This window comes from Aspergillus bombycis, assembly GCF_001792695.1.
Source record: "Aspergillus bombycis strain NRRL26010 chromosome Unknown contig00081, whole genome shotgun sequence".
Taxonomy (NCBI): Eukaryota; Fungi; Ascomycota; class Eurotiomycetes; order Eurotiales; family Aspergillaceae; genus Aspergillus; species Aspergillus bombycis.
Window position 1 is genome coordinate 45,430 of NW_019170083.1, and position 25,824 is coordinate 71,253.

A 25,824-nucleotide genomic window follows, 5' to 3' on the forward strand; every position below is an offset into this window, starting at 1 on the left:
GCCAAAGATGCAGTGGTTAAGATTCGTAATAGTGCCACAACTTGGGAAGAAAAACCAGAAGAATAAGAATGAAATCTGGCGAACCGTTTAAGCATTAGAATCTACACAGTGTCTATCGATCAATCAACTTTTCTACTATGTATCAATCTGTCCGTTTTGACCCACACCGATCACATGTTTGCCTCGTTTTACTACGTAGTGCTTGCTAGTAAGGGTTTAGAATGTCCTGGTTTCAGTTGGGGAAATGAAAGGGGAGCTAATATTAATTCGTTGGAACTTACTCATGTTCTTGTCCAGATTCAAGGGTAGCTAACAATTGCTTAAATTGTATTCACAACAGCCCCTCTTCCCCATGCCTCTCATGTACAAACCCAGCAAAGTCTTTCGTGACAATTGATTTATTCCCTTTTACCTCGTTTATACAGCTCCTCTCCACACCACACTACAAGACAACACGATATATAAATTATATATAAACTATAACAAAGGTGTCTATTTGGCATACACTTTTCTGCTACCCTAAACATCACAAACCTAGGTTACGGATAGCTATTATTAGCTATGTACACTTAAAGATTATAAAACGATATACTGTCTATCCCCCCTTGCCCTTCTACCACACCTTTTCCTTCCATTATTCTTCTGCCTTCATCCAAAGAGGGGGAGAAAAAGGAAAAAGAAAATAAATAATATATAGCAACCCCCCCCATACTCACGTATTGATTCATTTATAGACTTTGGGGTTAAACTGTGAGATTCTAAGCATCAATCTACACGCCTCTGCTTCTCGTTCTTCCTCCTCTCCTCCTTTGTTCGCCTCATCCAGGGTAAGGTGTGTGGAATAGCTGCACAAGCCTCTCCCCGACAGCCGGCTCAATCTCAGTGCCATCTCGAGCGATTTTGATTTCTCGGTTTGCGTTCCAAGGGTTCCGCAAACCACGTGTGCGGTAGAAAGGGACTCGTTCTGTCGAAAGCCATTGGATCCGGAACGGCTTCCCTATAGATTGGAACCCCGACTCTGATACCTCCTCGGCTACGTCCGTAACGCTCTTATCAACTTTGCTTCCACCTTCATCTTCCGATGAGTCTGCTTCCCAGAACACTGTCCCCCGCGCAGTATCATTGATAATCCGACCATTTGGGGCGGTGGACGTCGCTAGAGTTGGTGTCAAATCCAAGTCCTCGGGCTCGGCCTGGATGTGGTCAGGGCGAGGCAGCATCTCCATAATCAAGCCGTCGTCCTCTTGGATTGGAGACACCATCCGGGCGTACCCATAATACTCGCCAGACTTGTTGGCGGAAAAGACAAGGTAGACGTTATCAGCTGTCTAGTTTCCATCTGTATTAACTCAAGGTACTCTCCTCTTTGTGTCGCCTTCCACCTTTATTTGGATATGAGACTCACCTGATAGGCCTGGTTCAAGTTGCCCTCGTTGTGCGCCTGCGTTGCCCAGATCCCACTTTGTCTACTCAGTTCGAGGTCATCCATAGACAGGCTTTTGGCAATGAAATATCTGTTTGGAATTCGAGGCCTTGAATATTTGCTATCAGCTATCTTTTTCACCATCATATTTCCAATCTGCTCGTTGTGTATAGCGCCAGCACCGTTCCCAGCTTGAGATGAACAACTCGATGAATCGGGCTGCGGCGCAGGAGACATCGAACCTTGACGCAGTCGACAGACGAGACGTGCTCCATGGAACCTGGTGTCGTGGAATCTTGGTAGTGCTGCAAGGCAGGCCACCTCTGTCTTGTAATTGACAAAGGCACAGTTGCTTTTCGATATGAGAAAGACACTTTCAACATCTTTAGTGGCATCCTGGGCGAAGTAGTCTTTCAGTTCATTAATGTCTGTTCCAGGGGGTAGGTTGCCAACCCATAAAGCATGGCCAGATTGCTTTGGCTTCCTTGGGGGTCCTCGCAGTGTTACAATGCTGGTACTATTGATTGGGTGTGGGGCTGTATCTACCAAATGAATGTCAGCCTATGATAAAGGTGGGCCATGGGCTATTGATTCTACCGCATAGCTATTCCTTTTCTACTTACCCATTGCGGAAGGCCGAGCTTGCGTGGATCTCATGGGGTTTGACCCGTCTACAATAGTCTTTGAGACGTCATAGTCCGACTCTGCAGTACGTGATATGGACATTTTTGAAAGGGTTGCTGATGATTTAGCAAAGTTCTCTTGAGTATTGTGGGATGGGTGATGTGGATGTAAGTGAATTGTCACATTCGCTTGAACTGCACTCTGTCCATGAGATGCCATATACATAGGCGGGGCATAATAAGTTTGCTCGTATCCGGCTGGCGGGATTCCCAAGTGCGCTGGTGAGCTGTAACCTAGCTGCTGATACCCAGGCCCAGTATGCTGAGGTGGCATATGTTGTTGTTGTTGCTGCTGCTCGTGTGAGTGAAGTGAATATGATTGAGGGAATGGGTTATTGAAAGGCATATTCATATTTGGTGTTGTCTCGGGGAACAATGGTAAAGGGTGCATTGATGAGTATACCACTCCATGACCAGGTTCTGTAGGGACAAAGTGCTGCGGCATCGCACGCCGGTCAAAAACAACAGTGTGGGCTTGGTAACCGGGTAGTGCGGACCTCATGCCGCTCATGCTCAGCGACGCTGAGGGCAATCCACGGCCATTATGTCTCACATTAGTATTTTCGGGATAATGATGTATATTGTGTGGTCGAGAGTCCTGTAAGAATCCAATGTCTGTACGATGCAAGTTTGAGTATGGAGTTTTTTTCGTTGCTCAGTAACTTGTGACTATAAGAGGTGGTACTGACCGGACTTTTGAGTTGCTGTTGCCGATGAGTTGGCCTTATTCGGGTTTGATGATGGGCTGCCACCTGGTGCTGCCCTTGCTGGGTTCGAATCGCCCGAAGAAGCATGATCTGCGGTGTTCGTCATGACAGGATCTAGAGTACCAGAAACACGGTGCAAAAGTAAGCCTTCAAGCAGTTAGTCAGTGTTCCACAGTAGATAATGCCAACTCTCCAGTATAAAAAGGAAACCACAGCACATACCTTCCTCTCCAAGATTCTTTTACCTGTGTGCAATCGTACTTGATGCTGTAGTAGCACTCCACTGCAGCGACAATGATATGTTCATGCGTTAGAAAATGCTGTGACCTCTGTAAAGCAACTTTCAAAAATCTCTTCAATGTGAAACAGTTGGATGGACAGAAGAAGGGCGCTGATAAAAAAGGGGCGTATGGACTCCAGGAGAAACTGGAAAAGAGGGAGAAAAAGAGGGAGAAGAAAAACAACACAAATTACACAATAGAGATAGACAGGAAGAGCAAGGTATAGGAGGGATTGGGATATTCAGGAACAGATGGAGATGGAAAGAGAAGGAAAGAATACACTGGATACTTTGGGTGAGGCAAATTGGAATATGATTCCTAGCCCAATGAGCACAGCAGGAGTGAGAGATGAGCGAGTGTAGTTATTGAATAGATACCCAAGCAGATAGCCTAGCGTTCGTACTGAGGATTTCTCGGATAGTACAATAGTGTAATAGAGGGTGTGGACTGTGGAAATGGGCGTAAGTATAGTCAGAATGCTCGCATGTATACGCCCTGTAGTATGCCCCCTCTTCGCTAATCTCCCCTCCCAAATAAGTCCTTAATCATAGGATCATCTTCATAATGAATGAGAGGGGAATGGTGAGTGGCTAGAAGTAGGTGAGGGAATAAATTTGCCAGAAGAATCCCAGAGGGATGCTATAGGCCACGGGAATAGAGCAGGTGAGGCTCAGGTGAGAGCAGAAACTAGAAAAAGCGATATGCAGAGAGAGATGCTCGTGCTAGTGGCAGCATCCTAGAAGTAAGAAGACAATGAGAGCAAACATACGGTAAGAAGAGGATGGTGGATAGAGCTTAGTGGCTTTGTATCACGCCAAAAGGGGGAGAGAGTAGCCAGGAATGGGCTCGTCTTCTTAGCTCTCATCTCTATTGCGACAGGGAACGAGGGAGAAAAATAACAATAATAATAATGGTACAACAGGAGGACCAAATATGGTTGTCTGATCGTTGAGCTGAATACACGGGCAAGGGTGACGATATTTCATTTTATATAACTTTGGGCAGGGTAAATGATGAATGCTGGGAAAACGAAGGGATAAAGTCACCGGTAACATAGAATAGGAAGCCTCCTCACCTTAGGTTTCTTACTTTTGTTATGTTTGATTCTTTTGCCTCCCCCCCTTCTTCACAGGGCAACAGGACTGAATAACTGACGGCGAAAACGATTAGGGTTCTGTGGATCACCACTATAGAGACAGAAAAGATATACGAAGAAATGAGTAATAGATGAAAGATTGATATCCTGTCAACAGTAACTCCTGATCTCCAATGGATAAATGAGTGGATCAGACAATTAAGTTCGGTTTTAGAGCTGTGGATGTGGTTTGGCTTCTTTCGTAAACGTACACCCACTAAAACTGAAGCGGTAAACTAGGCATGAAGAGAAGGGGTGAGGGATAAATAATGAGTCCCGGAAGAGAACCCTCCACACTCAGTATAGTCCGTAGAAGATCACTGTCAAAATGTGGATAAGACTTCCGATGTGGAAAGAGATGGGGCACCTTGAGACGTGTTCGTCTGGGCTCATATAGAGGGCTAGTAATATATCGGTAAGAGGGGGACTGTACAGTGGCGGCCAGACAGCTAACGGGAAAACGAATCTAGTAATCTGCAGAATATTCGCTGCCTTTTCCTCGTTATCTCCCGGGCTTTGCCCTCCATCTACCCTACCTTTTGGTGTTTGCGGCGATGGCCGTGGCTTGTGAGGTAGTATCCACAGGCGAGGCTTCACCTCAAAATGCGAGGCTTTCCTAATACCACAGGAGGAGATATAACCTGATTTGTGAGCCGGAGTTTCCAAAAGAGACCAAGATTAAGCAGATATTCGTGACGGTGAATCGCAGGATATTTGATCAAATTGAAGCAAAATCTCAGGGCATAATGTTTGAAATTTTTCGCCTGAGTGGAAAGATCCGTGACGGGTTCAGTATTATTGAAGTATAAACCACAGATACCGAGAAATATGATTGAAAGAAAGCCATTTGTCAGGGATGGCCTCACAAAATCCGAACAATGGTTTATCACTATAGAAAGGCAAAGAAAAAGCGAGAATTTTTTTAAAATAAATAAATAAATAAATAATAACAGGGAAATAAAGATGAAATTATGGTGGAAAGGCATGGCTTAGTCAATCATGAAAAGAACCTACTAGCGCGGAAAGGCAGGAAATGCAATGTCCCGATGACTGGGTTTCCCACTGATGATTGGCATATCCCCTGACCCAGTGGGAACGAATGATCCATGGCCGCTTCAACAGCTTGAAAATGTCGAGTCAAATTCCAGGAGCTTGAGGGTTTGGGCCTAGTGGGTGCAATTTCATCGAGCACAAACATACACCGGTGGCAAATGCTCAGGAGGTGGAGCTGACATCCATTGACTGGGTGTTGATCACATTTGAATTGAGAGGTATGAGGCAATGGATCTCTATGTGGATATGATCATGGCTGAGAGAAGTATAGTGGTATAAAATGGTAGCAGAAGTATATTGATCTACACACATAAGCCAACAAGAGTCATGCAACGGCGTAATTGCACCCAACATTTATGGTTAGTTAAGAATATAGGGGTCCCGGCCTTTCGATGTCTGACTGGCACCAATAAGTGGCGAGGATCGGCTTATTGAAGGACTCGATCGTCAGTGGGCACCATGATCAATGCATGAGCTGTGGCCTCATACATATATTCTAGAGTATCTGACAATCATATAGACGTAATGTAGAAAAGAATGAGATCATATCTGCCATTGCGATTGCAGAGATAGGAAACATTTTGATGATATCTATAAGATGTGAGGGACGGGCTGAGGAGAGATGGACTGACCTGCAGAGTACTGCCATCTGAGTCTCGATTCTGGTCATGAGTACAGCAGCAGTGGGGCAAGTCATCAGCGTCATAACCCTCTCGATGATTGTGGAAATTCTAAAAAGAGAACGAGAGGGCCAACCAAGGAGGATTGTGGGCGGGGAGGAGGGAATATGATACAAAAATAATTCTTATGAAAAACAAAATCAAAATGAAAAATCCCCACCTGGAGGAAGACGGATTACTGGTTGATCATAGCCTAAGACGGAGGGCCATCAGAATCATAACGGCAGGGGGTACATTCCCACTAGGGCCCGATCTCCATGCTGCCCAGTGAAAACAATGGAAGACTCTGATGGGCTTCGAGACACGCACGGTAGTTGGTCCAATGTCGGATGGAGACGTGGCGCTGGGGGCGCAACACCAACAGCACCACTTTTATCATTTCGGGTTTCCCCCTCTCGGTGTGTCCTCTGAGAGGAAGAGGATCATCTATGATCTACCTGCAAGCCCATTATTTCCACGGTCATGATCCAGCAAATGGGATTGAGTAGGACCGGAGGAAATATACAACTCGATGGAGCGAGCCTTAATCAGACACCCTCTCTTTCAGGTGGCGTTGTAAAAACGAACAACTAGTCTGAGGGGATAAAGTGTAACTCCCCATCAACACATAGTGAGATCCCATGGCATCCACTCCCCCGGCCAGAAATAGCACGCCAAAAGAAAAAGAAAAAGAACAGAACAGAACAGAAAAGAAAAGAAAAGAAAAAGGTAGCAGTATCGTAAGCTTCAAGCCAGCCTCTGAAAAAGCGAGGGAATTCAACGACCCGGGCCCCACCTGGCTATTTACTTATCGGGTAATACACCTGGCCACCGACCGAGCATAGGTTCTACTAAGTTCATCATCAAATTTAGTACATTTGGGCTGTTGCCACCCTTCATGCTCCAAACAAAAGTGAGAAGAAGAGAAAGAGAGCAATATAAAATAAATTCAATTATAAGGTGGGATAAAGTACTACACAGTATGTACACTAAAGAGGGAAAAGTAATTCGAGCCCATCCTTTCTACTAGAACCACACCAGAGGTCCACCTAACGGGATGAGATCCCAGCCAATCAATAATTTACTCATTGAGCTTCATCTCATCTGTTCTGGGTAAAAAGGGACTGTCCGGCTGTCCCATAGAAATCCTTTACCAACACTTCACATGTGTCCTCTACTAGTAGGTACCCCGGTGAATATCATAGTGCAAAATTGCCCAGTTCACCACCATTTGGAACGTTTTCCTGACTCCTTAGCCAAGTCGGCAGACTCCCGCGCAAAAGATAAATATACTTTTGTGTACAGTACTGGACAAATACAACTACAAAAGTTATCCTAGGGAACTCTACAACATATATACCTAGCTATTTTACCACATATAGAGTGATGTCTTATGATTCATCACGCCGAGGCCCTCGAATTTCCTAGTCCTACAATCTCTACTCCGTACTCGAAGATGATTCTTGTAGTAGCTGGTTAGGTTTCAGCAATGCCTAGCTTGAGGTAAGTAGGCCATCTATTGACAAGAATAGTAAAAGCTTTGATTAATAAGCAAAGGGATAGACGCTGTGTAGCGACACATACGTCAGATATATACATAGTATAAGAACTCTACGCAGTAAATGTGTGGCTGGTCAGAAGAAAGAAATTGCAACCTTCTGCAAGTGTGCATATGACGTCATGGTCCACTGTTGATTCCATCACATCCATCTCGATGTAGATCGAGACTCGTAGGGTTTGAATTTGACCAAACTTCCATTTCGCTTCTCTTCCCCCTCTTCAGCTTCTATAAAGTTGTTAATTCTCACCACTGGATAGGGGGTGAAGGGGGATGGGTGCCCAGAATAGTAGTAGCGTGCGTCATTGTCTATTAGGGCTTAGATCATACGAAGTCATTTTCGTGGCCTTCTGCAACGCCACAATTCACCTAGTGAGTCATCGCTTTCTTTTAGGAAAAAGAGGCCAAGCGGTTCGCGAGGCCATTCTCAAAGAAAAATGACTGAAAGATGCAGACCAAGACCATTGAGCCTGTTTTTTTCTCTCCAGGTGTGATGTATGTCTTAAATCAACGAGGCTGTAAAATTCGCGAAGGTTAGAAGTGTGGCAAATTGACAGTTGTCTATCCCTAGGCACTATGTCAGTACATGAAATATTCTATTGAAGTGAGAAGTAATTCTACTGGTTAGTAACTGGTACTTTGTACAAATATTTATAGGAGTAGCTGGGTGTCATGTGAAGACTGGAATTTATATTGGGTACTCTCTAGTATTTATACATTGTCCCCAGTGACCTATGCTTTCCCCTTCTAATATTTCTCTTCATCGACTAATCATATCGACCTACTCAGTGTAGGTACTTTACAATATATGGGAATGATAACTAGAGATAATGGGGAACATAGAGGCAAAGAGAAAAGAGAGAAAAATGCAGGTATGCTCTATTTATTGTAAACTATACTCTGGCCATGTATAATATTTGCTACTAGAATTATCTTGTCAGCACCTGTCATCATTAACATTATGACTAAGTTCTAATCCTATCATATAACAAACTCATTTTCAGATGTGCTTGCCACAAAAAGCAACCAAAATCCACAAAAACGAAAATAATGATAATGAAAAATGAAAAAGAGAAAAGAGAAAAGACCAAAAAGACTCGAATGGTATAAGATGTGTGCAAGTCAACTCCTTGCATTAGGGGATACAAAGACAAAGTCAATCCATGAGAAACAGAACACAATATAAAAGAGGAGGGAAGAAGAAAAGAAGACAAGGAGTCAACTGTAAGATGAAGGAAAAATATTAACAATAAAATGGAGGAACAGGAGAGACAACATGTAAATGAATGCACATAAAACGAAACATGTGGAAGCCGATTTGATTGGCCTCCAAACAGATACATAAATCGTCCAAACCCGAGTCCTCACATCATGTCACGTCCACTTGAACTTCATTAAGTATAATTATCATTAAGTGGCAATTCACCGAGAAAGTGAAAGCAGAGCAGATGATGAGCAAATGCATAATGAAACTGAAGCTTTATCGATCGATACCTAAAGAGGCTACCTTCCCAGCGAATCTGGCGCCAGCACTTCCTCTTTTATGTAGCTTTTCACGTTCCTTGCTATCTAAAGAGCTTGGCCCGTGAGAAGATGAAACGGAATTATCACTACCTGCTCCTCGAATACTGGGCAGTGTGCCTAGGCTGTCAGCGGTAGGTTTACCCGATGCAGATGCAGCTGATGTGCTGAATGCGGGTACTCTAGCGGTTCGTTGGCTCAGGTATAATTGAGCGGCGGGCGAAAGAGGAATAGGAGGGGGCAGGGAAGGAATCTCCGCCCCATTTTGGACAAGTAGCTCGGCAATGGGGAACGGAATTGGCTTTACGGAGTTGCCCGTACTAGGCCTAGATGAAGTGGAACCCGGTGATGCTGGATCGGCTGCTGCAAGAGCAAGAAAAACTGCATGGGTGTTACGAGAACGGTCAGTGATATTCACATTGGCGCGAAGTGCGATGCCGTAAAGGACACCCTGGATATCGTTTCTCTTGATCGCGGCAAGAAGAGTTTCGTCCGGCGTTGCAAAACGAGATAACTGGGAGGGTAGTTTCTGAACATAGGATCTTTCACTGTACTTCGCGGTAATGAAAATTAGACGCTGTTCTCGAGTTGAAGTCTCTATTGGCTTTTGAGATTGATCTAGCGTGGCCTCCCAAACCATGTTGCTGACGCGGTTGCCAATTTGCAACAAGATTTCAACGATGTCATTCGAGAAGGAATTCACATCAAGAGTGAGGGATCGTATCTTTGAGATGTGTGTTCCAAGGGATCTGTGAATCCCACTACATTCAATGCATAGAACAATCCCTAAGTTAATAGAGACCCATTCGACCTTAGAAGCTGACCCGCAGTCTGCACACCAGTTATTGCCCTGGTCGGCATCACGAACTGTCTGAAGCAACCTGGAAGGATTGTCCTCAAAACTATTGCCATCGCCACGTACGTAGCTTGGCCGTGCACCTACAGTCGTGCGGCGGGTTACACTGTTGTTTGACGCATTGGATGCAGTGGAGTGGGAATGTTGGCCTGAGTACGAGGAACTTTTCCCGGTCAATACAGAGCCAATGTCACGACCAATGGATGAGCTATCAGCAGTGGGAGAGAGTGATGGGGACATGCCACGACCCTCAACAGCACTTTGTAAGGCGTTGTTAATAGCCCGGATCCAGTTGCCCATATCCTCCTCGGATGTTGCTTGGTAAATCCGTTTATACTGAGGGGTAATGACCTCGAAGCAGAATCTTCGTTCTGCATTCCGAGCCTCGCGCACAGAGGCCATTCGTAGATCGATAGGGTCCATGTGTAGGTCAAGCTTTTGCTTCCAGTTGCTGTATTCAGATAGTTTTCCTTGATCCAGCACAATCCAGAATCTATCGGTAGGGCATTAGTTAAGCGATAATAGAGGAGTGATTGAGGAAAGTGAAGTATTAGCTTACTTGTGCCAGGCTTGTTTATTGATACCCTTCGGGTCGATGTGGGAACCCGGTCGGGACAGTGCCCATAGGAGCCCCTCCTTTCTTTGCTGACCTATAGCGGTTATTAGCCCCAGACCATTATATGGGAGTCTAGAAACGTCTGCGACTTCTCTAAGCAGGCATACCACTTAAGCTTGTAGAGGCAGGTGCTATGGTTGGACCGGCTGAAGGAGTGATACCAGATGCATTGGCTTGAGTCGACGTTGAAGTATTGCTAATCACGCTTCGCAGCTGAGATCCCGTGCTATCTGCACGCCCAAGTTCGTTCTCCGATCTTTGGGTTCCATTGCCATTTCCCGATAGAGTTGATGGCACGTTCGAGTTGACCAGCGAATCAGGCTCAAGATACGTGTTGCTACTCTTTTCTAAGGCTCTTCGCTTCTCCTCCCTCTCGGTTCGCTGGAATTGAAACTCCTTATCAGCTTGACTGACCTCATGTATAAGCGCGTCTAGCTGAGGGATCATATCATCAACTTTCTGGGCGACTTCAAGAAAGCGTTTTGCTTGCGTATCAGCGTATTTGGTGAGGTGCGATAGGACTTCCTGCTCTTTACGTCCACCGTGGAGATCTTGCATAAATGACGAATAGTCGAACCGTTTAAGCTCAAAGTTCCGCCTTTTGGCTTGATACTTAGAGTCACTCTCTGCCCGCTTCTTCTCTTTCAGAGAGTCTTGACGTTGGCCGAGATAACGACTAACATAGGCATAATAGTCCCTACTTTCTTCCTCAAATTCTTTCTTTTTGGCTTCAGCTTGTTTTATGTCATTATTGTAAAGTTTAATCAACGGGTCGATAACAAGCTGCTGAAGCTGTCGGGTGTTGAACCTCTCGTAGTCTAGGATCTGTCGTGCGATTTTTTCAAAGTAATGATCCAATGCCGGTTGTATGGCATTGCCGTTTGGTGTTGAGGCATCATTGAGTGCGGACAGGAAGGCTTCTACGGCGTCATTGCAGGTAGTCTGAGCCTGCTGGGCCGCCTCGGCCTTTTTGAGAACTTTCTTTATCTTGGCTCGCATATTTCCTGTTTTCTGTTCCAAAGCCTTCATTGTAGCTCGGAATAAAGGGCCGTCTTCGACAATGCTCTTATCTTCACCGGGTCGCGAATGGGGCAGGTCAATCTTGACAGGGGGTGGAGGGGGTGCCGAGAGTGGTGGGGGGACGAAAACGGAATCCACCTCTGGCGGAGTGCTGGGTGTGACCTGGGGGTTAGATGCTGCATCTGCATCGCTAGAATGAGAAAGTACAGAGTGCGATGAGGGTATACGGTGCCGGGGTGGAACGCTGAGTTCTAACCTTGGCGATAAGATTTGAGGGCTCGGTAAGGCGCGCATAGTATTCTGTACCCAAAAAGAGAAATGAGCCAGTGTATTCAGCCGGTTAGCCCTTTGGTCATATTCCAAGAAACTGCAGCTGTTTCTCCAGCCGCCCCCTCTGTCCTCTACTGGTTTGGGCGGCTTCCATCTCCACGACCATTCGAATTGCGCAGAAGGACTGCCCTTCGTAGAGTAATCTCCTACAAACTGCACATTTGAATTATTCTGCAAATTGGGATTGGCGTGAAACTCCCTGGTAATTAGGTTATCCAGCTCCTTTGAATTTGGCGCATGCGCGAAAGTTAGTCCTGTAAGCACGGTGTCCGCAACCTCTGGGAGAGAAGTCGCGACGCCATTAACAGTAGGATTCGCGACATTGCCGGTTTGAGTCTGTCTCAATATGAAAGTGAAATGGAAGTTCAACTCGTCTTCGTTGGAAAGCCGCAAAAGGAAGGTAGGCGCCTGAGAAGAAGGGGAGAAATCAGGGTCCTGTACAAAACAGAAAATTAGTGAGCAACGGTTCTAGAATCACATAATAAGATACACATTGGATCTATACCTGGATGTATTCAATCGGAGTGTCATCGCTGATATCACGCTTGGCTGTGTATCTGCTTGCAGGAAATGAATTTGGTGTGAGATTCAACAAGACTCGCCTCCTGGAGTTAATTATAGTCACAGATGCGATTGCAACTGCATGGGTCCATGCTGTCAGCGATTGCGGCTACTGCGCAAGGAGGGAATGTGGGCAGGGTTGAAGATAAACACAAATAGAGCTTTGCGGGGCATTCGTATAGGAGCCGCGGGAGTTGAAGACATACATTTGTTTTGGTCTTTAAAGTATAGACTCCCCGAGTCGTCCAGCCGGCTTCCAACATTTCCCATGGTGATATAATTCAAGGGGTCAAGTCACCGCTCGAAAGTGTATCCGGAGAGGGTACCGGGACAACTGGAGGTAACCATCGACAGTCTGCGCGTCCACAATCGGATGGAAGGGTGTACTGCTAACGATGTGGCTGCAAACGTGACCAAACAAATGAACCGTCATTCAGTCAGATGCTTGGAGCGGTTCGCACGTCGTAAGTTGCGGCAGAGACAAGTTGGCTGGTACTGAGGACAGGTAAAGTGATGCGGTCGGAGAGAATCAAAGAGGGGCCAAGGCAAGGAAAAGAAACCCGCGGGCCTTGTTTAGTCTTGAACTGACAAATGGGGTGGGACAGCTGGAATGTCTAACGAGGCTTGCTGGGGCCTAGGCAAGAGGAAAAGGTAGGAGGCTGATAGCGGCATGAGTTTGAAGGGGAATAAGTGGGAGGTTATGATTATGATTGATGGACGAGAGTTCGGGACTTGGGGCTTAGACTGTGGTGCCTGAGGATTGATTAGTCGCTGGATTTCTTGTCCCGCGCGCTATGAATGATCTTATTAAATGGGGTCCATTTTGCCCCTCGATAATGGGTCCTCATACGTACACTGACTTCTTTCCGCCGATATTGTCCTCACGTTGTCCTGTAACACGAAACAATGGGTTGAAATGGGTTCCAGAGATTGTTACTCTCCTACTACTTTCAAGCCTCTGGTACTGTATTATATCTGAATATGATATATTGCGAGACATGGTGCGGTACCTACATGGAATGCAATGTAAGCATTTAAATTCATTAATCCTACCCAAATGGTATGTCCATTTCGCAGACCTCCCCCCGTCCTCTCCCCCCTTTAGTGCCCCTCGGGCCCTCTATACTAGTAGCCTCTACACAACATGATTTAAATCTATCCCACCTTAGACAATCCTTAGACAATCACGAGTCTCAGGTATTCTAAGCCTTTTGCATGCTCACCCTCTAGGTTCACAATATCCTACGCGACCACCTAGAACAAGGCGATCTGGAAACTGAGTGACTAGTGACATGGGGCCTGATCATATGGCATCATACTGTAACCGGAAGGAACTACTGTAGGTACAAATTGTAGTGAGCTGGGTGGTATGCTAGGCTTCCAAGGTTGTAACTATTTTTCACTAATACAAAAGCAGACTGCGAAGCTTGCTCTGCTTTTAAATCGAATTGGTGCGGCAAGTAGTGCCTATGAAATAGCAAGAATGAAACGCTGAGCCCAACGCATCTCTATCTCCATAGCCACGTTGTCTCATCTGCATTGCCGTTTAGCTCCCCAGGCTCCACTTGTTTTCACTCAGCTGCGGCGGTCTACATCATGCCAAAGGGAAGAAAACCATAAGAGAGTATGATATGATATTAACATTGATATACATTAGACATATGAGCAACTCAATGAGAATGAGAGTCTCAAAAATATGATACATCCTTTCAGTAGGCGCCAAGGTAGCAAAGATTGTTTCTTTGTCTCTTTCTTTTGAGAGCCATTTTGGTATACCGTATAGGCACCCCCTGTTGGCGGTGTATGTCGGAAACAGCATATATCGTTCACTCAATGGGGAAATAAATAAAGGGAAAAATGGTCACCAAGAAGAGTATAACAAGGTAGGAAAAGAATAAGGGCTCATCAAGGTACCGAATGAGCAATGGGGTCAAAATATAGAGGGGGCCATGTCCCTCCAAGCTCAGTATTAAGAGATGAGGAAAAATCTGGGTCACAACCTAGTAGAGCTATTGTCCGGTTGCCTGTCAAGAGCAGTATTTTCTTGTGTGATTTTTGACAATCGATGCCCTGGAGTAGACATCGGCCTGATCTCCTCGCCGTGTGCGGGAACACCTGTAGTTTTGTGCTCCGCTTGTGCCCACTTCATGACCTGCCCTTTCACGTCACGCATGTCGTGCACCTTTTGGGCAAACTCGCCTCGCTTCTTCGATATGACACCGCTGCGTTCATCAAGTTCTTCCTCGTCTGAGCTCGATATGGAAAGTGACGACGCGCTGCTTTGTTGGAGAAAGGTCATCTGACCACCTTCCTTGCTCTTGAACTCTCTCTGCTCATCCTTTAAGTCTATCATTCTTTCAGCATCTTCTGTACAGTCCAGTGTGCTGATATGGAGACCGACAAAGCTTTGTGAAATGAATTTCTTCAAAAGAGAAAGCTTCTGACCATTCGGGCGATATGTTCCGCTATCATTGTCAATGAAAAGCTCGTAGTCTGCGGGATTGGTTGATATCTCTTGATCCTGTAGAGGTTCTTCCACGGGGATTTCGGTATCTGAGGGCTGGGACATTTGAGAGAAGTGCCGACGGTGATGTTTTCGTCGACGGAGAAAAAACTCGCCAGAGTAAGCGATGTATATTGAAACATTGCTGTGCATCGTATGCTTGCTTAGCAAATCAATTCCAAATTCTTTTCCCGTTTCGGTAAAGCGAAATTGTCCATCAAGGGTGAGAACATATGTAAATATTCTCCCCCCCTGAGCATAGTGGGTAAATTCTAGAAACTTTTGGGTAAGTTCGACGCATGGCGACTCTGATTGGCCATGGAGGGTTGACCTGTCAAAATTATAAATTCGCTGATGCTGATGGTGTAGAGCTCGGTTGAGGATACGACCTCGAAGACTCTGTGATGTAAACATTCCCGCTACGAAGGGTTTGAACTCCACGTAGCGATGGTAAAGCTCCGCAGGCACAGGGCCCTTGAGCTGTATTTGAATCGCTTGAAAACTATACCAATTCTCTGTAATGAGCCATTGTTCTTTACTTAGCAAGGGGTAGCGGGGGAACGTACTTGTAACGAGTGATTGTCTTTTTACCATTCTGACTTTGAACTTCGTCCTTGGTGCCGGCCAATCGTCCAATAAGAGGAGAAAAATGCTTAAACCAGTAGTTCGGTCCTACAGTATAGACCTGGCCCCCTTCCTCACTCGGTGTCTTTCCTAAAAACTCCACGCTGATGACGAGATGTGATCCGACGTCCAGACGCCCGGAAGCAAGAGCGGCAATGTTTCCGAATAAATAGACCCGCTTGCTGCCTGTGCGCTTCTTGACCTTGAATGACTGCTCCTTGATACCATTCCAGTGGCCCGAAATGGAGTCAACTTCAACATATGCATTCCCTAGCTTGTCATCGTGATCTGCCGCATCCTCATCGTAAACAGTGCATTTGAGTTGGAACCCTGATGCGGGCACATTCGCAACGATCCATTCACTCTCCCACACGGGGTCTCGATTTTTGCGTATTGTTGGTGTTCGGAACGTCAGATTGTTATCCTGCTTATGTCGTTTGGGAATATCGGTATTTAGCTGGGCTACTATGTATGGGTCAGAGGAGAAGCTTCCGAAATCAGCACAGGGAAGGTTGATGCCCCGATGAAAGGTGAATTTCAGTGTGAAGCCTGGTGGTGTATGGGGAAACGGAGTGCTGTCGAATCCACCGGCGGGTTTTTGTTCCGTAGGATCACCGTTTAGAGTACCCTTCATAGCCGCTGCTCGATTCTGTAATTGCTTCGTCTTGTCAACAAACCTGGGTGCGAATTTTGTTAACCGAATGTCATGGCCGCGTTTGCGGTAGTGTGTCTTGCATTTCAGGGTTTTTTTTTCTTACCCCCACCTTTTTAAAGCCAGGCGGACAGGACAGTCGTGGTCTAGATTACGGAGTAGGTATTGTTGCTGCCTGCCCGACAGGGTTCGGATGAATCTGCGGGAACTGCGGGACTGCGCAGATGCAAAGCTTTGAAAGCCAGTATCTAGTTTAGCAAACGCGTAAAAAGAGGAGAGACCACATTGGCGCACTATTTTCCATTGACACCTGGACAGTCAATATCGTCAAGGGAATAGTTTAACTTATCGCCACTTCACACAGTCTCTCCCCATTCCACGGCTCTTCGGTTCAGGGCCCAAGAATCGCTAAGCTTTTGGGGCCGATCTCACTCTTTTGGGGAAGGAAGAGGCCCGCCAAGAATTAAGGAGTCAGGGTCTACTCCTGGGTTTAAAATTGTTCACTGGGAGAAGGAGATTATAAGGACATGGATGCAGGTAGTATAGCTACTAACTACTATCTAATATTCTAGGAATGTTTTTTCCCTTCTGGATTGAGTATGGGGGTTCAAATAGAACTCCAGAGTAAGGAGGGAGCCGTGACATCATCGATAGGGCTGAACGGATACGGCATTATCTGCAAACTGATCTAGCATATGAGGTGTCATAATCGGTCTTCTGCCAGGATACTTCTAGAGTCATAGATGCACTGCCCTATTTTCTCTTTGACCTTAAATTAAGAGGGCAAAAAAAAAAAAAAAAAGAAAAGAAAAGAAGGGAAAGGAAGAAATAGCCATCTGATGTGAAAGTAGCGGTCACAATTATCTACTTAAAAAACTTCGAAATGCTCTAAAAAGTTCAAGGCTTCTCTAAGTGACATGGTAAACCCTTGAGACACCTGTTCGGAGTCCTTTGACCGGCTTATATTTGACTTGTTCCATAAAGCACATAAAATAGATAGGCATTGCCGCCGTGGACGTATGATTAGGAGCCCCGAAATAAGAACTGCATATCCTCTGGGGTGAGCTTCTCCAAGGCCTCCCCTTGATCTTTGTTAATGGTTCCATTAATCAAATTGGCCTTCTTTTCCTGTAGTAACACAATCCGAGATTCAACCGAATCCTCAATGCACAGCCGCGTAATAACACAAGGCCGACGTTGACCAATCCGGTGGCATCTGTCAGCGCTTTGCCACTCAGCGGCTGGGTTCCACCATCTAACAGTGTAAGCGAGGCATTCAAAAACGCATCAAATGGCTGCTTCAGGGGAAACCTACGGGTCAACAATGAAAACTCTTGATGCCTCGGTGAGGTTCAAGGCCACGCCCCCTGCTTTGAGGGACACAAGAAATACCTCGACATCTACATTGTTCATGAAAAAATCAATTGACTTCTGCCGCTGTGCAGGCGTCATAGTTCCATCAAGCATGACGGTGTTAAATCCAGCCCGTCGTAGGCGCCATTCAACAAGCTGCAGCATTGAAGTAAACTGGGAGAAGACGATGGATTTGTGCGTTTGCTTCTTGCTTCTCAGTTTGAAAAGCTCATAGACGAGCATTTCGATCTTCGTTGACGATGTCCAATTTTCCATTCGAATTCGATTTATTATGGAGTTTTTCTTGATATGCTCTTCTTCCTGTTCTATATCCGGCTGCTCGAAATCAACGGAGAGTGGAATATGACACCTAGGGCAATCGACAACTGAGCCCGCATCAAACGATTGCACATAGTCCTTGGCACATCGGCGACAGAATTCATGGCGGCAGCGAGAGCGAATTGCCTCCTCCGCTGGTTCATCGCAAATACTGCAGACGAGGATGTTCTGGCCACTCTCGGCGTGCTTTTTCAATATCAGGTCTGGGTGGTTCGCAACTTGCCGCATCTGCATAATAAGTCCAAAGATATTGGCATAGTTATTCAGCATTACACCACGGCTCACATATGTATCAAACTGTCGCGTTGAGTTAGTCATGATGCTTCTGGAAAAATCGCGTTCGATCTCTCCGAAAAATTCATTGTGTAGAACAACACTGTAATTTGTCAGCGCAATGGCTTCAATATCAAGATGCCCGAGTATACTACTAACCGCTTCGGTGGAAGCTCCATCGAAGCCGTATGATCTCGCTTAATGCGTCTTAGCATTATTCTCTCAGTAATTAAACGTAGCTTAGACAATGCTTCCTTTCGAGCTTCCGGATTATTTCTCTCTGTGACTATACCTAGTTAGAGCGGAATCACACGTTGCTGTGAAAAACTTACTAGGGTTTAGAATTTCCTGGTTAAAGATTGAGACATGACTAAATCCACTGCGACGGCCGTTAGTACTGATAAGGACACACAGATGATACTCGTATGCACTATACCTATGTTTACAATGGGTACAACGTTTCCCCGCATCTTGTGACCAATGGAGTTCCTGACACTTGCACTGTTTGCAAAAATAACAAGCAAAGGGGCGAATTTCTAAGAAGCGCAGGAGAGAAAAGAACTCCCCGATTCGGTTTTGAACAGGGGTACCAGAAAGACACCACTTATATTTGGCTTTGAGTGCAAAACACGCACGAGCGACACTCGTAGTGCGTTGCTAGAAATGTCAGTCCGTTGCATTAATATCTATAATTAGATTGAGTATACCTTGATACTATGAGCTTCATCTAGAATAAGACGATGATAGTGAATGGAGTGGATAATACCTGTTATATGTCAGTGGGCCCAGAGATTGCACCAAGGACGTCGATACTTACTGTCTTCCTTCACAATCCCATCGCTGCGATTCCACCCCTTCCATTCTTTTCGGTGTATTGACTCAAGGCCAGAATCTAGCGCGGGCGTAGAGATAAATCAACATTCTGTTTATGGGGATAAAACACACAGGAGATCATAATCACGTCGTATGCTAGAAGATCCTTTTCTGAGAGCGACTTGACTTTGGAATTTGAATTGTGATATACGAGAACCTTTAATTGACCGTTTGTGTACTCCTAGAGTAAGGTTAGACTATTTCTTACGCTCACCTATGTTAAGACAAGACAAACCTTAATCTCAGATTGCCATTGCATTAGAGCAACAGGGGGAACGACGACGAGAGATGGCTGCCCAACAGGATAATCAGACATAAGAAGGGAAACCGCCTGGATTGTTTTTCCCATGCCCATCTCATCGCCTAATAAACCACCCTTATACTGGGACCTCTCTTGCCGCATCATCCAATTCAGACCTTCTAGCTGGAATGACTTGAGATTTCTCGATATGCCAGGGGGTTGTTCTGCTGTGACTGGGATAATAGGAGGACTGTTTCGTAGTTCATCCCACATTTTCATGATATATGGATGTTGCCTCTCGAGTTTTTTTCGCTCTCTCAATGCCTAAAGTTCCGTTTAGAGTGCACTCTAGGAGGTCATGAATATAAAACTTACGCGATAGGACATCCCTGGCCGTCTAACTACCGGTTCAGTGGGCAAGGAAACCATCGAAGCCCGTGCCCGCGTTCGAGCGCTAGCTCTCGAACCAGCCGAGTCCCCGATTCTCTGACTGACAGAATCAACATCCATGCTTGACATAGAGTCACTTTCAGAGAAATATTCTTGTTCATCCCCAGACTCATCTTCCATGATGATGCTACTTTCACTATCTGATACCACACTCTGAACGGAGTTCCTCGTCTTGCGTGCAGGGCGCAGCTTTCCGATATCCACAGTGCCATTCTCTTTATTGTAACTTGATCTCGTCAAAACACTATCGTTGTCAGTAGAGTCCTCTAATGCAAACCTAACGCCACCTCGAGTCTTGCGTCGCTTCGGGGAGGATTTTTGATATTCTCGAAGCTGAAGGGCCTGAGTCAAGGCTGTGTCTGAGCTTTCAGAAGTAGGGTCGTCTGAAGTTATAGCCGCAAAATCTCTTTTGGGCCCCTTTTGCGTGTTGAGGGACTTTATACTCGAACGTAGTTCTCGAGCGCGAGCGGAAGCACTAACTCTTTTCCTTGGTTTGGTCATGTTCATCTCGGCAGGAGTAACGGCCACACTACTTGCTGGAGTACTGTACGCATTTATACCACCCCCAGATATATCCTCAACCACGTCGGAGGATGAAGTAGAGCGGGTAGGCGACTGTTTTTTCAAGGGAATAGCGACTTCAACCGCTGCCAACCTGCTGTCGCGAAGCGATCTGAGAGTACTCGGATTATGCAACCCACATTCTTCACCCGTAACTGCAGTGTTGCTTTTCCTAGCGTCAGAGACACAGGGACGTGCCAGCCTCGAAGAAGTGCGCCGGGGGAGTGCAGGGCTATCTGGAGAGTTTTTTTAATTATATTAGCACCAGATTTAATTCTTAGCTCGTTTCTTTGTCTTTTATCTTTCTTCGTGATTGAAAACTGATACAATTGGAATATATGACAATCCTTAGAATCAGCACACTCACCTGCGGTTGAGGCCGTCTGAGGCCCGACCTTTGTTGTCTCCTTCCCCATATTGGCTTTTGGATATGTCCCCTTTATCCCGTATGTTGATTGGGAGAGGATGAAGAAGAAAGAAAAGGCAAAACAAAATTGAGCTTAACCTGACCTGATTGTGAGTGCTATCATGCGTTGAGGCAAAAGCCTGCAAGTGGCAAATCTGGTTGTTGCATATGTACCTGAGCCTAGGCTCCAGTCGCGGGTATCGGCAAGGGAAACAGGAAAATATGGATGGATAAATGTGAATGTGCAGAGTAAGAACTTTTCACCACTGAGTTATAATATCGGTTTACTTTGCTGAAAGCATAAATAGTACACTTTTCCTTCATGTACTGTGGACGGTGCCTCTGTAAGTCATCCTTCCTGAACACGATAAGCGTCCTCGCGTAAGGTCGAACGCGAAATCACCACGGGTCCTGTGACTTCATATTACCTCTTTTGACCTTCTCGGTTCAATGAAGCTCTTATCTTCAACCCCAACCCTCTTGAGAGCTTTCCCGCAAAATGTAGGTGAAATACCAACAATGATAACGATTTATTCACTAACTAGTTAAAGGGCAGATAGAAGACAAATCAGAAACCAAATAAGAGGCCCGTATGTAGTATCCTACAAGATCGCGTCCTATTTATGCTATAAAGCTAATAAACAATGATAGACACTCTGCCCTTACTGATTTCTTGGCTGTGAGTGGCTGCTACGCTGCCAATTATTCGTCTATCTTTGGGGCCATCGCTGACCAATGGTTTTGTCTTAGTCTAACAATATATCCGCTGCTCAAATTCGTGAAGATTACCGAAGACGCTTAGAGGAAACTGAACATCAAGCTGCCAGCGAAGAACCTTCAACACCCGCAGAGAATGACGAAGCTGATCAGAGCGTCGATGAATCCCCGGAGCAGAGAAAGAAGCGCAAACGAAAGGAAGCCTCCAGTTTAGCAAAAATCAAACAGAGCAAAGAGTTCGCACGTCGCAAAGCTCGGCGAATAGGGGAACCAGATGATGACGATAATCTCATTGCAGCAGAGATCATGTACCAGAGATCTCGACCCATACCAGGTCAATTAGAGAATTGTGAAATCTGCAGTAAACGATTCACAGTTACACCATATAGCAAAACAGGCCCCAATGGGGGGCTCCTATGTGCGAAGTGCTCCAGGAGTCTAGAAGATGGTGGGAACAAACCTAAGGCTAAGAAACGTGGACCAAGGACTGGACGCCGTCAGAATCAGAGCAATCTGCTTGACGGTATAGCCCAACAAGGTGCTTTGAGCTTGGCTGAAATGTGCATAAAGGTATGTGTACATGCTTACACACACACACTATATAACCATTACCAACTACAGCCATTCTCTGGATACTGACGTCTGTTACCCAGAAAATTGCCGATAATATCAACGATATCGAAGAATTTGGGGACTTGCCTTCCCCACTACTACATCGCCTTAGCCAGATTCTATCCAAGAGACGTGCCTTGACATCGAGGACCCTCAATCTCTTTCTGCGACCTGATCTGGACTCAATTAACATTTATGACTCCGCTAGTAGGTTTATAGTTATAAATCGATGTATGGCCTTTACCTGACCGCAGCCTAGAACTAGAGACGAACGATTTCCAGAAGATATTTGCCTTCATGCCTACCCTTACAAATGTCAACCTTCGTTTTGCTGGTCAAATGAAAAATACAGTCGTCGAATATTTACTGGGGCGTGATCTGAGGTTGAAATATTTGCAGCTTGATGCTGCCAACCTGGTTTCAGACTCATATTGGCAACGCCTGTTCGAAAAACTGGGTTCCCAATTAGAAGCCCTAAAGCTGTCCAACCTTGATTTTTCCCTAGACGATGAAACCGTTAAAGTGATGTGTAGAAACTGCACAGAACTTCGTCGCCTGAAGTTGAAACAATGCTGGAAAGTTGGCCATATCTCCTTACAAGCTCTCTCATCCTTGACATCCTTAGAGCATTTGTCTCTAGACTTTGTTCAAGAGACACCAAACGACAGTCTTATAAAAGTGGTCTCTACGGTCGGCCAAAGGTTACGTACACTATCTTTAGAAGGCTTTCCAAATGCGGACAATTGCGTTTTGGAGACCATCCATAATAAATGCCGATCCCTTTCAAAACTTCGTTTGTCAGGCAACGTTGTGTGCACCGACGAAGGCTTCGCGAAACTATTCATTGAGTGGTCAAACCCTCCTCTGGAATACGTGGATTTATCCTCTACACGAGATGTGGACAACTCAAATCCGGATGGCCCTAGGGGTGCGATTGGGCTTGCCTCTGAAGGCCTCATTGCCCTTATGGATCACTCAGGCCGGGCAATACGGAAATTGAATATATCATCTTGTCGCCATGTATCGCGTGCTGCCTTCGAGGAAATATTTTCAGATAGCAAAGTCTATCCCAACTTGAAGGAATTGGATATCTCCTTCCATACCGTGATGGACGATTACCTCGTAGGTCGAATATTACAATGCTGCCCAGCAATCAAGAAGCTGGTCGCTTTCGCATGCTTTAATGTGAGAGATGTCCGGATACCTGCCGGTGTTGCGTTGATTGGAGGACTTAAAGCACAAGACACAATCGTTGTCGAAGGCAAGTTCTAACCTATGAGGCTTGGCATGAGAACCATAAATTTCTCCGAAGGGTCACAATGTTGTGGTGGAGCGGCTGGGGGGTAATTTTCTGTCCCATTCGGTTGGACCTGGACGGTGAGTCCGTCTGCAGGAACTGGGAAATGGCTTAGTTTTCCTCACTCTTCTTTCTTTGGTTGATTTTGTTCCCAGTGTCTACATTATTCAACTTTTCTTATGCCTACAATGTGACTAGTTGACAATGAATCGATCATAGTACGAATTCAACGGCAGAGTAGGTTGTAGACTTTCCTTTTGCCCGTACGTACTGTAATATGAATATGCCCCCACATAAATACAGTACATTCCTAGAGTGTCATGATCCGAAACGAAATTCAAGAGAACAACGTAGTTGCTTCGTGCACGATGGAGTATAGCATAATGCATGGTGGTCAGGAGGTATTGATACAGCATTGCTCATCTGCCATCGATGACAGCGACCCGCGTCCTATTGCGAGCCTATATCCATAGCAATGCATATGGAGTATGGGACTTGTCGAATGACTGAGTCTGCTAGTGCATCTGCCATCAAATAGCTCTTTGAGATAGATCATGTTACTCAAGTGGAGCCTTAAACTGCAACAATGATAGGTGATTCTGGTCATCCACTTTGAATAAAAAGGGAAAGGCAGATCCCCCCACACAGGAAAAAACCATACAATTGTCGGTTACAGATTGCTACTTATTCTGTCCGTTAAGGATACGAGAGACAGAATACGGAATATAATCAATGATGATCACCTCGTAGTTAATGTGTAATACGATGACTACAGAGCATTGGTTTGGAAATCTCAATTGAGGGATTGAGGGTACTGGCAAGTACTGTATATGGGCCACTCAATACAGTAAAATGTTGAGCACTACCCACTCCATAGGTTAGTGTATCATCAACGCCCCCCCTTTTTTTTCTGTCCCCCTTCTCTCTTTTCTCATCTTCTCCCCCTAAGATTCTCTGCACTAGTCACCTAAATAAACAAATGACATGTAAAATTGCTACAAACAAAACTAAGTCGTCAAAAAATCTTGGGTAGAGTGTGAAACATTCCTGTACTTCATACCAGTTCAAATCTGGTTCCATGCTTCTGATAAGCTCTAAATTAAGTGAGCCTTTTTTTTTTGGTTGGAAAAAGAAGCCCAAAGAGAAGTGGCGCGCGCGGCGGCGGGGGAATAAAAGAGCACAGAGAGCAAAATACGAGTGCTAGCTAGTAAGGCAAGTTTTCTGCTTGTCAGGTATGTTAAGTTTTGCCACATCGGGCTTCATAGCGGCTCAGTTTGCCCCTGAAAAGACCAAGTGTGTACACCGTACTAGACTCCTAGTTTCTCATTTTTGCGCTTCCAAATCGACTTGCTTATCCTTTCTTCCTGCTCCCTTCTTCAACAGCATATGGTGGATACGGCCAAATCAGAAGGTCTCAACAGTTTAAACGATGGAGCTGCAACTTATGGGGATGGATTGTCTTTTGATCTGTTCCATACTTTTGTTTGATATATTACACCCGAGTTCTTTAGCAAGGAATTAGTGATGCCAGCTCAAGAAAAATTTATTACAAAGCAGCAGAAGAACAGCAGCGATAATTTTAACAAGTAAAAAAGGTCTAAGATATTTACAGAACAAGGCCGAGCGTGTAACTGAGTGCAAAATCTAGAAAAGGCTTCGAAATCCATGAAGCCAAGATGGACGTTGGCATAACCTTAAATAGCCGGACATACAAAGATCGGTTATTCAGATACCTACGGAGTACTCTCGAGTGAAATAAGGCCAAAATTGAATAAACGATCATACGTTTTGTATTGTTGGAAGGGGTAGCACAGTGATAGGAGTATGGAAGCACTATGAAGCGCTAGTCAAGGGCCAGCCACCATATCCACATGGGAGATTTACTGACGAGAAAGTCTCAGTTTGAGTGGCTCTATAGAACATGCCAAGTGGTACTGGCTCTGATTCGCTCAATAATCCCTTGTTCTCCTGAAGCCAATGCCCCAACCGCCTGAATGGAGGCTGGCCGTGTACTTGGGTTCCCAGGTTGTTTCCCTCCCTTCCTTTACTGTACGGAGTCAATAGCATGTTGCTAATTTCCATTCTTTCTTTAGCAATCATTTTTTGCTGGTTCATTACTTATTTCCACCAAGATTTCTTTTTGCTCAATATTCTAGATTAGGTACCGTCCTTTCCTACTCATTCCTGTTCTTGTCTACTCCGAAGGAGCTGAGGTCACACCTTTTTGCTATATTTGGTGACGAGACTAGCGCTCAGCTCCACACTCCACATCCCCTAATGGGTGTGTTCACTGTTTGAGCCTGGAAAGCGAGAGCTTTTTGCTCAACTACCTATCCATCTCTTCAGTACATACAACTTATATTACAGTATTTTTTGTTATTAGTCTTACCTTCTTGTTGATAGCTCTCCTTCTCTCCTTTTTTTTACCCCTTCACCTATTAACCATTTTTCTCTTTGTCCCCATTTTTGGCACCCTTTTCGTGTCCTTCCGTTGCCCACTTTCGGCAACGACCTTCTATC

General features: G+C 45.4%; 5 protein-coding genes across 5 annotated transcripts; 1 reads left to right on the forward strand and 4 right to left on the reverse strand.

Annotated features, from left to right (window-relative positions):
* Positions 1-818: 818 nt before the first annotated feature.
* Positions 819-2,919, reverse strand: ABOM_009423 (putative YT521-B-like splicing factor; the record flags this gene model as incomplete). The annotated part of the gene is made up of 4 exons (XM_022536551.1): positions 819-1,328; positions 1,406-1,965; positions 2,047-2,721; positions 2,796-2,919. 4 exons carry the CDS (start codon positions 2,917-2,919, stop codon positions 819-821), a joined length of 1,869 nt encoding a protein of 622 aa, XP_022386550.1.
* A 6,060-nt stretch (positions 2,920-8,979) lies between these two features.
* Positions 8,980-12,673, reverse strand: ABOM_009424 (putative ARF GTPase activator (Csx2); the record flags this gene model as incomplete). Its single annotated transcript, XM_022536552.1, has 5 exons — positions 8,980-10,369; positions 10,436-10,526; positions 10,600-12,277; positions 12,348-12,481; positions 12,610-12,673. 5 exons carry the CDS (start codon positions 12,671-12,673, stop codon positions 8,980-8,982), a joined length of 3,357 nt encoding a protein of 1,118 aa, XP_022386555.1.
* Positions 12,674-14,396: 1,723 nt separating this feature from the next.
* ABOM_009425 (C2 domain protein) lies at positions 14,397-16,164 on the reverse strand (the record flags this gene model as incomplete). Its single annotated transcript, XM_022536553.1, has 2 exons — positions 14,397-15,408; positions 15,473-16,164. The coding sequence occupies 2 exons, from the start codon at positions 16,162-16,164 to the stop codon at positions 14,397-14,399; spliced, it is 1,704 nt and encodes a 567-aa protein (XP_022386556.1).
* Positions 16,165-17,205: 1,041 nt separating this feature from the next.
* Positions 17,206-20,688, reverse strand: ABOM_009426 (DNA repair protein RAD16; the record flags this gene model as incomplete). The annotated part of the gene is made up of 11 exons (XM_022536554.1): positions 17,206-17,437; positions 17,498-18,250; positions 18,307-18,433; positions 18,480-18,526; positions 18,584-18,804; positions 18,855-18,913; positions 18,965-19,039; positions 19,093-19,201; positions 19,256-19,585; positions 19,637-20,508; positions 20,640-20,688. 11 exons carry the CDS (start codon positions 20,686-20,688, stop codon positions 17,206-17,208), a joined length of 2,874 nt encoding a protein of 957 aa, XP_022386553.1.
* Positions 20,689-21,128: 440 nt separating this feature from the next.
* Positions 21,129-23,279, forward strand: rad7 (DNA repair protein Rad7, protein; the record flags this gene model as incomplete). Its single annotated transcript, XM_022536555.1, has 4 exons — positions 21,129-21,179; positions 21,429-21,965; positions 22,049-22,214; positions 22,267-23,279. The coding sequence occupies 4 exons, from the start codon at positions 21,129-21,131 to the stop codon at positions 23,277-23,279; spliced, it is 1,767 nt and encodes a 588-aa protein (XP_022386554.1).
* Between the last annotated feature and the right edge of the window lie 2,545 nt (positions 23,280-25,824).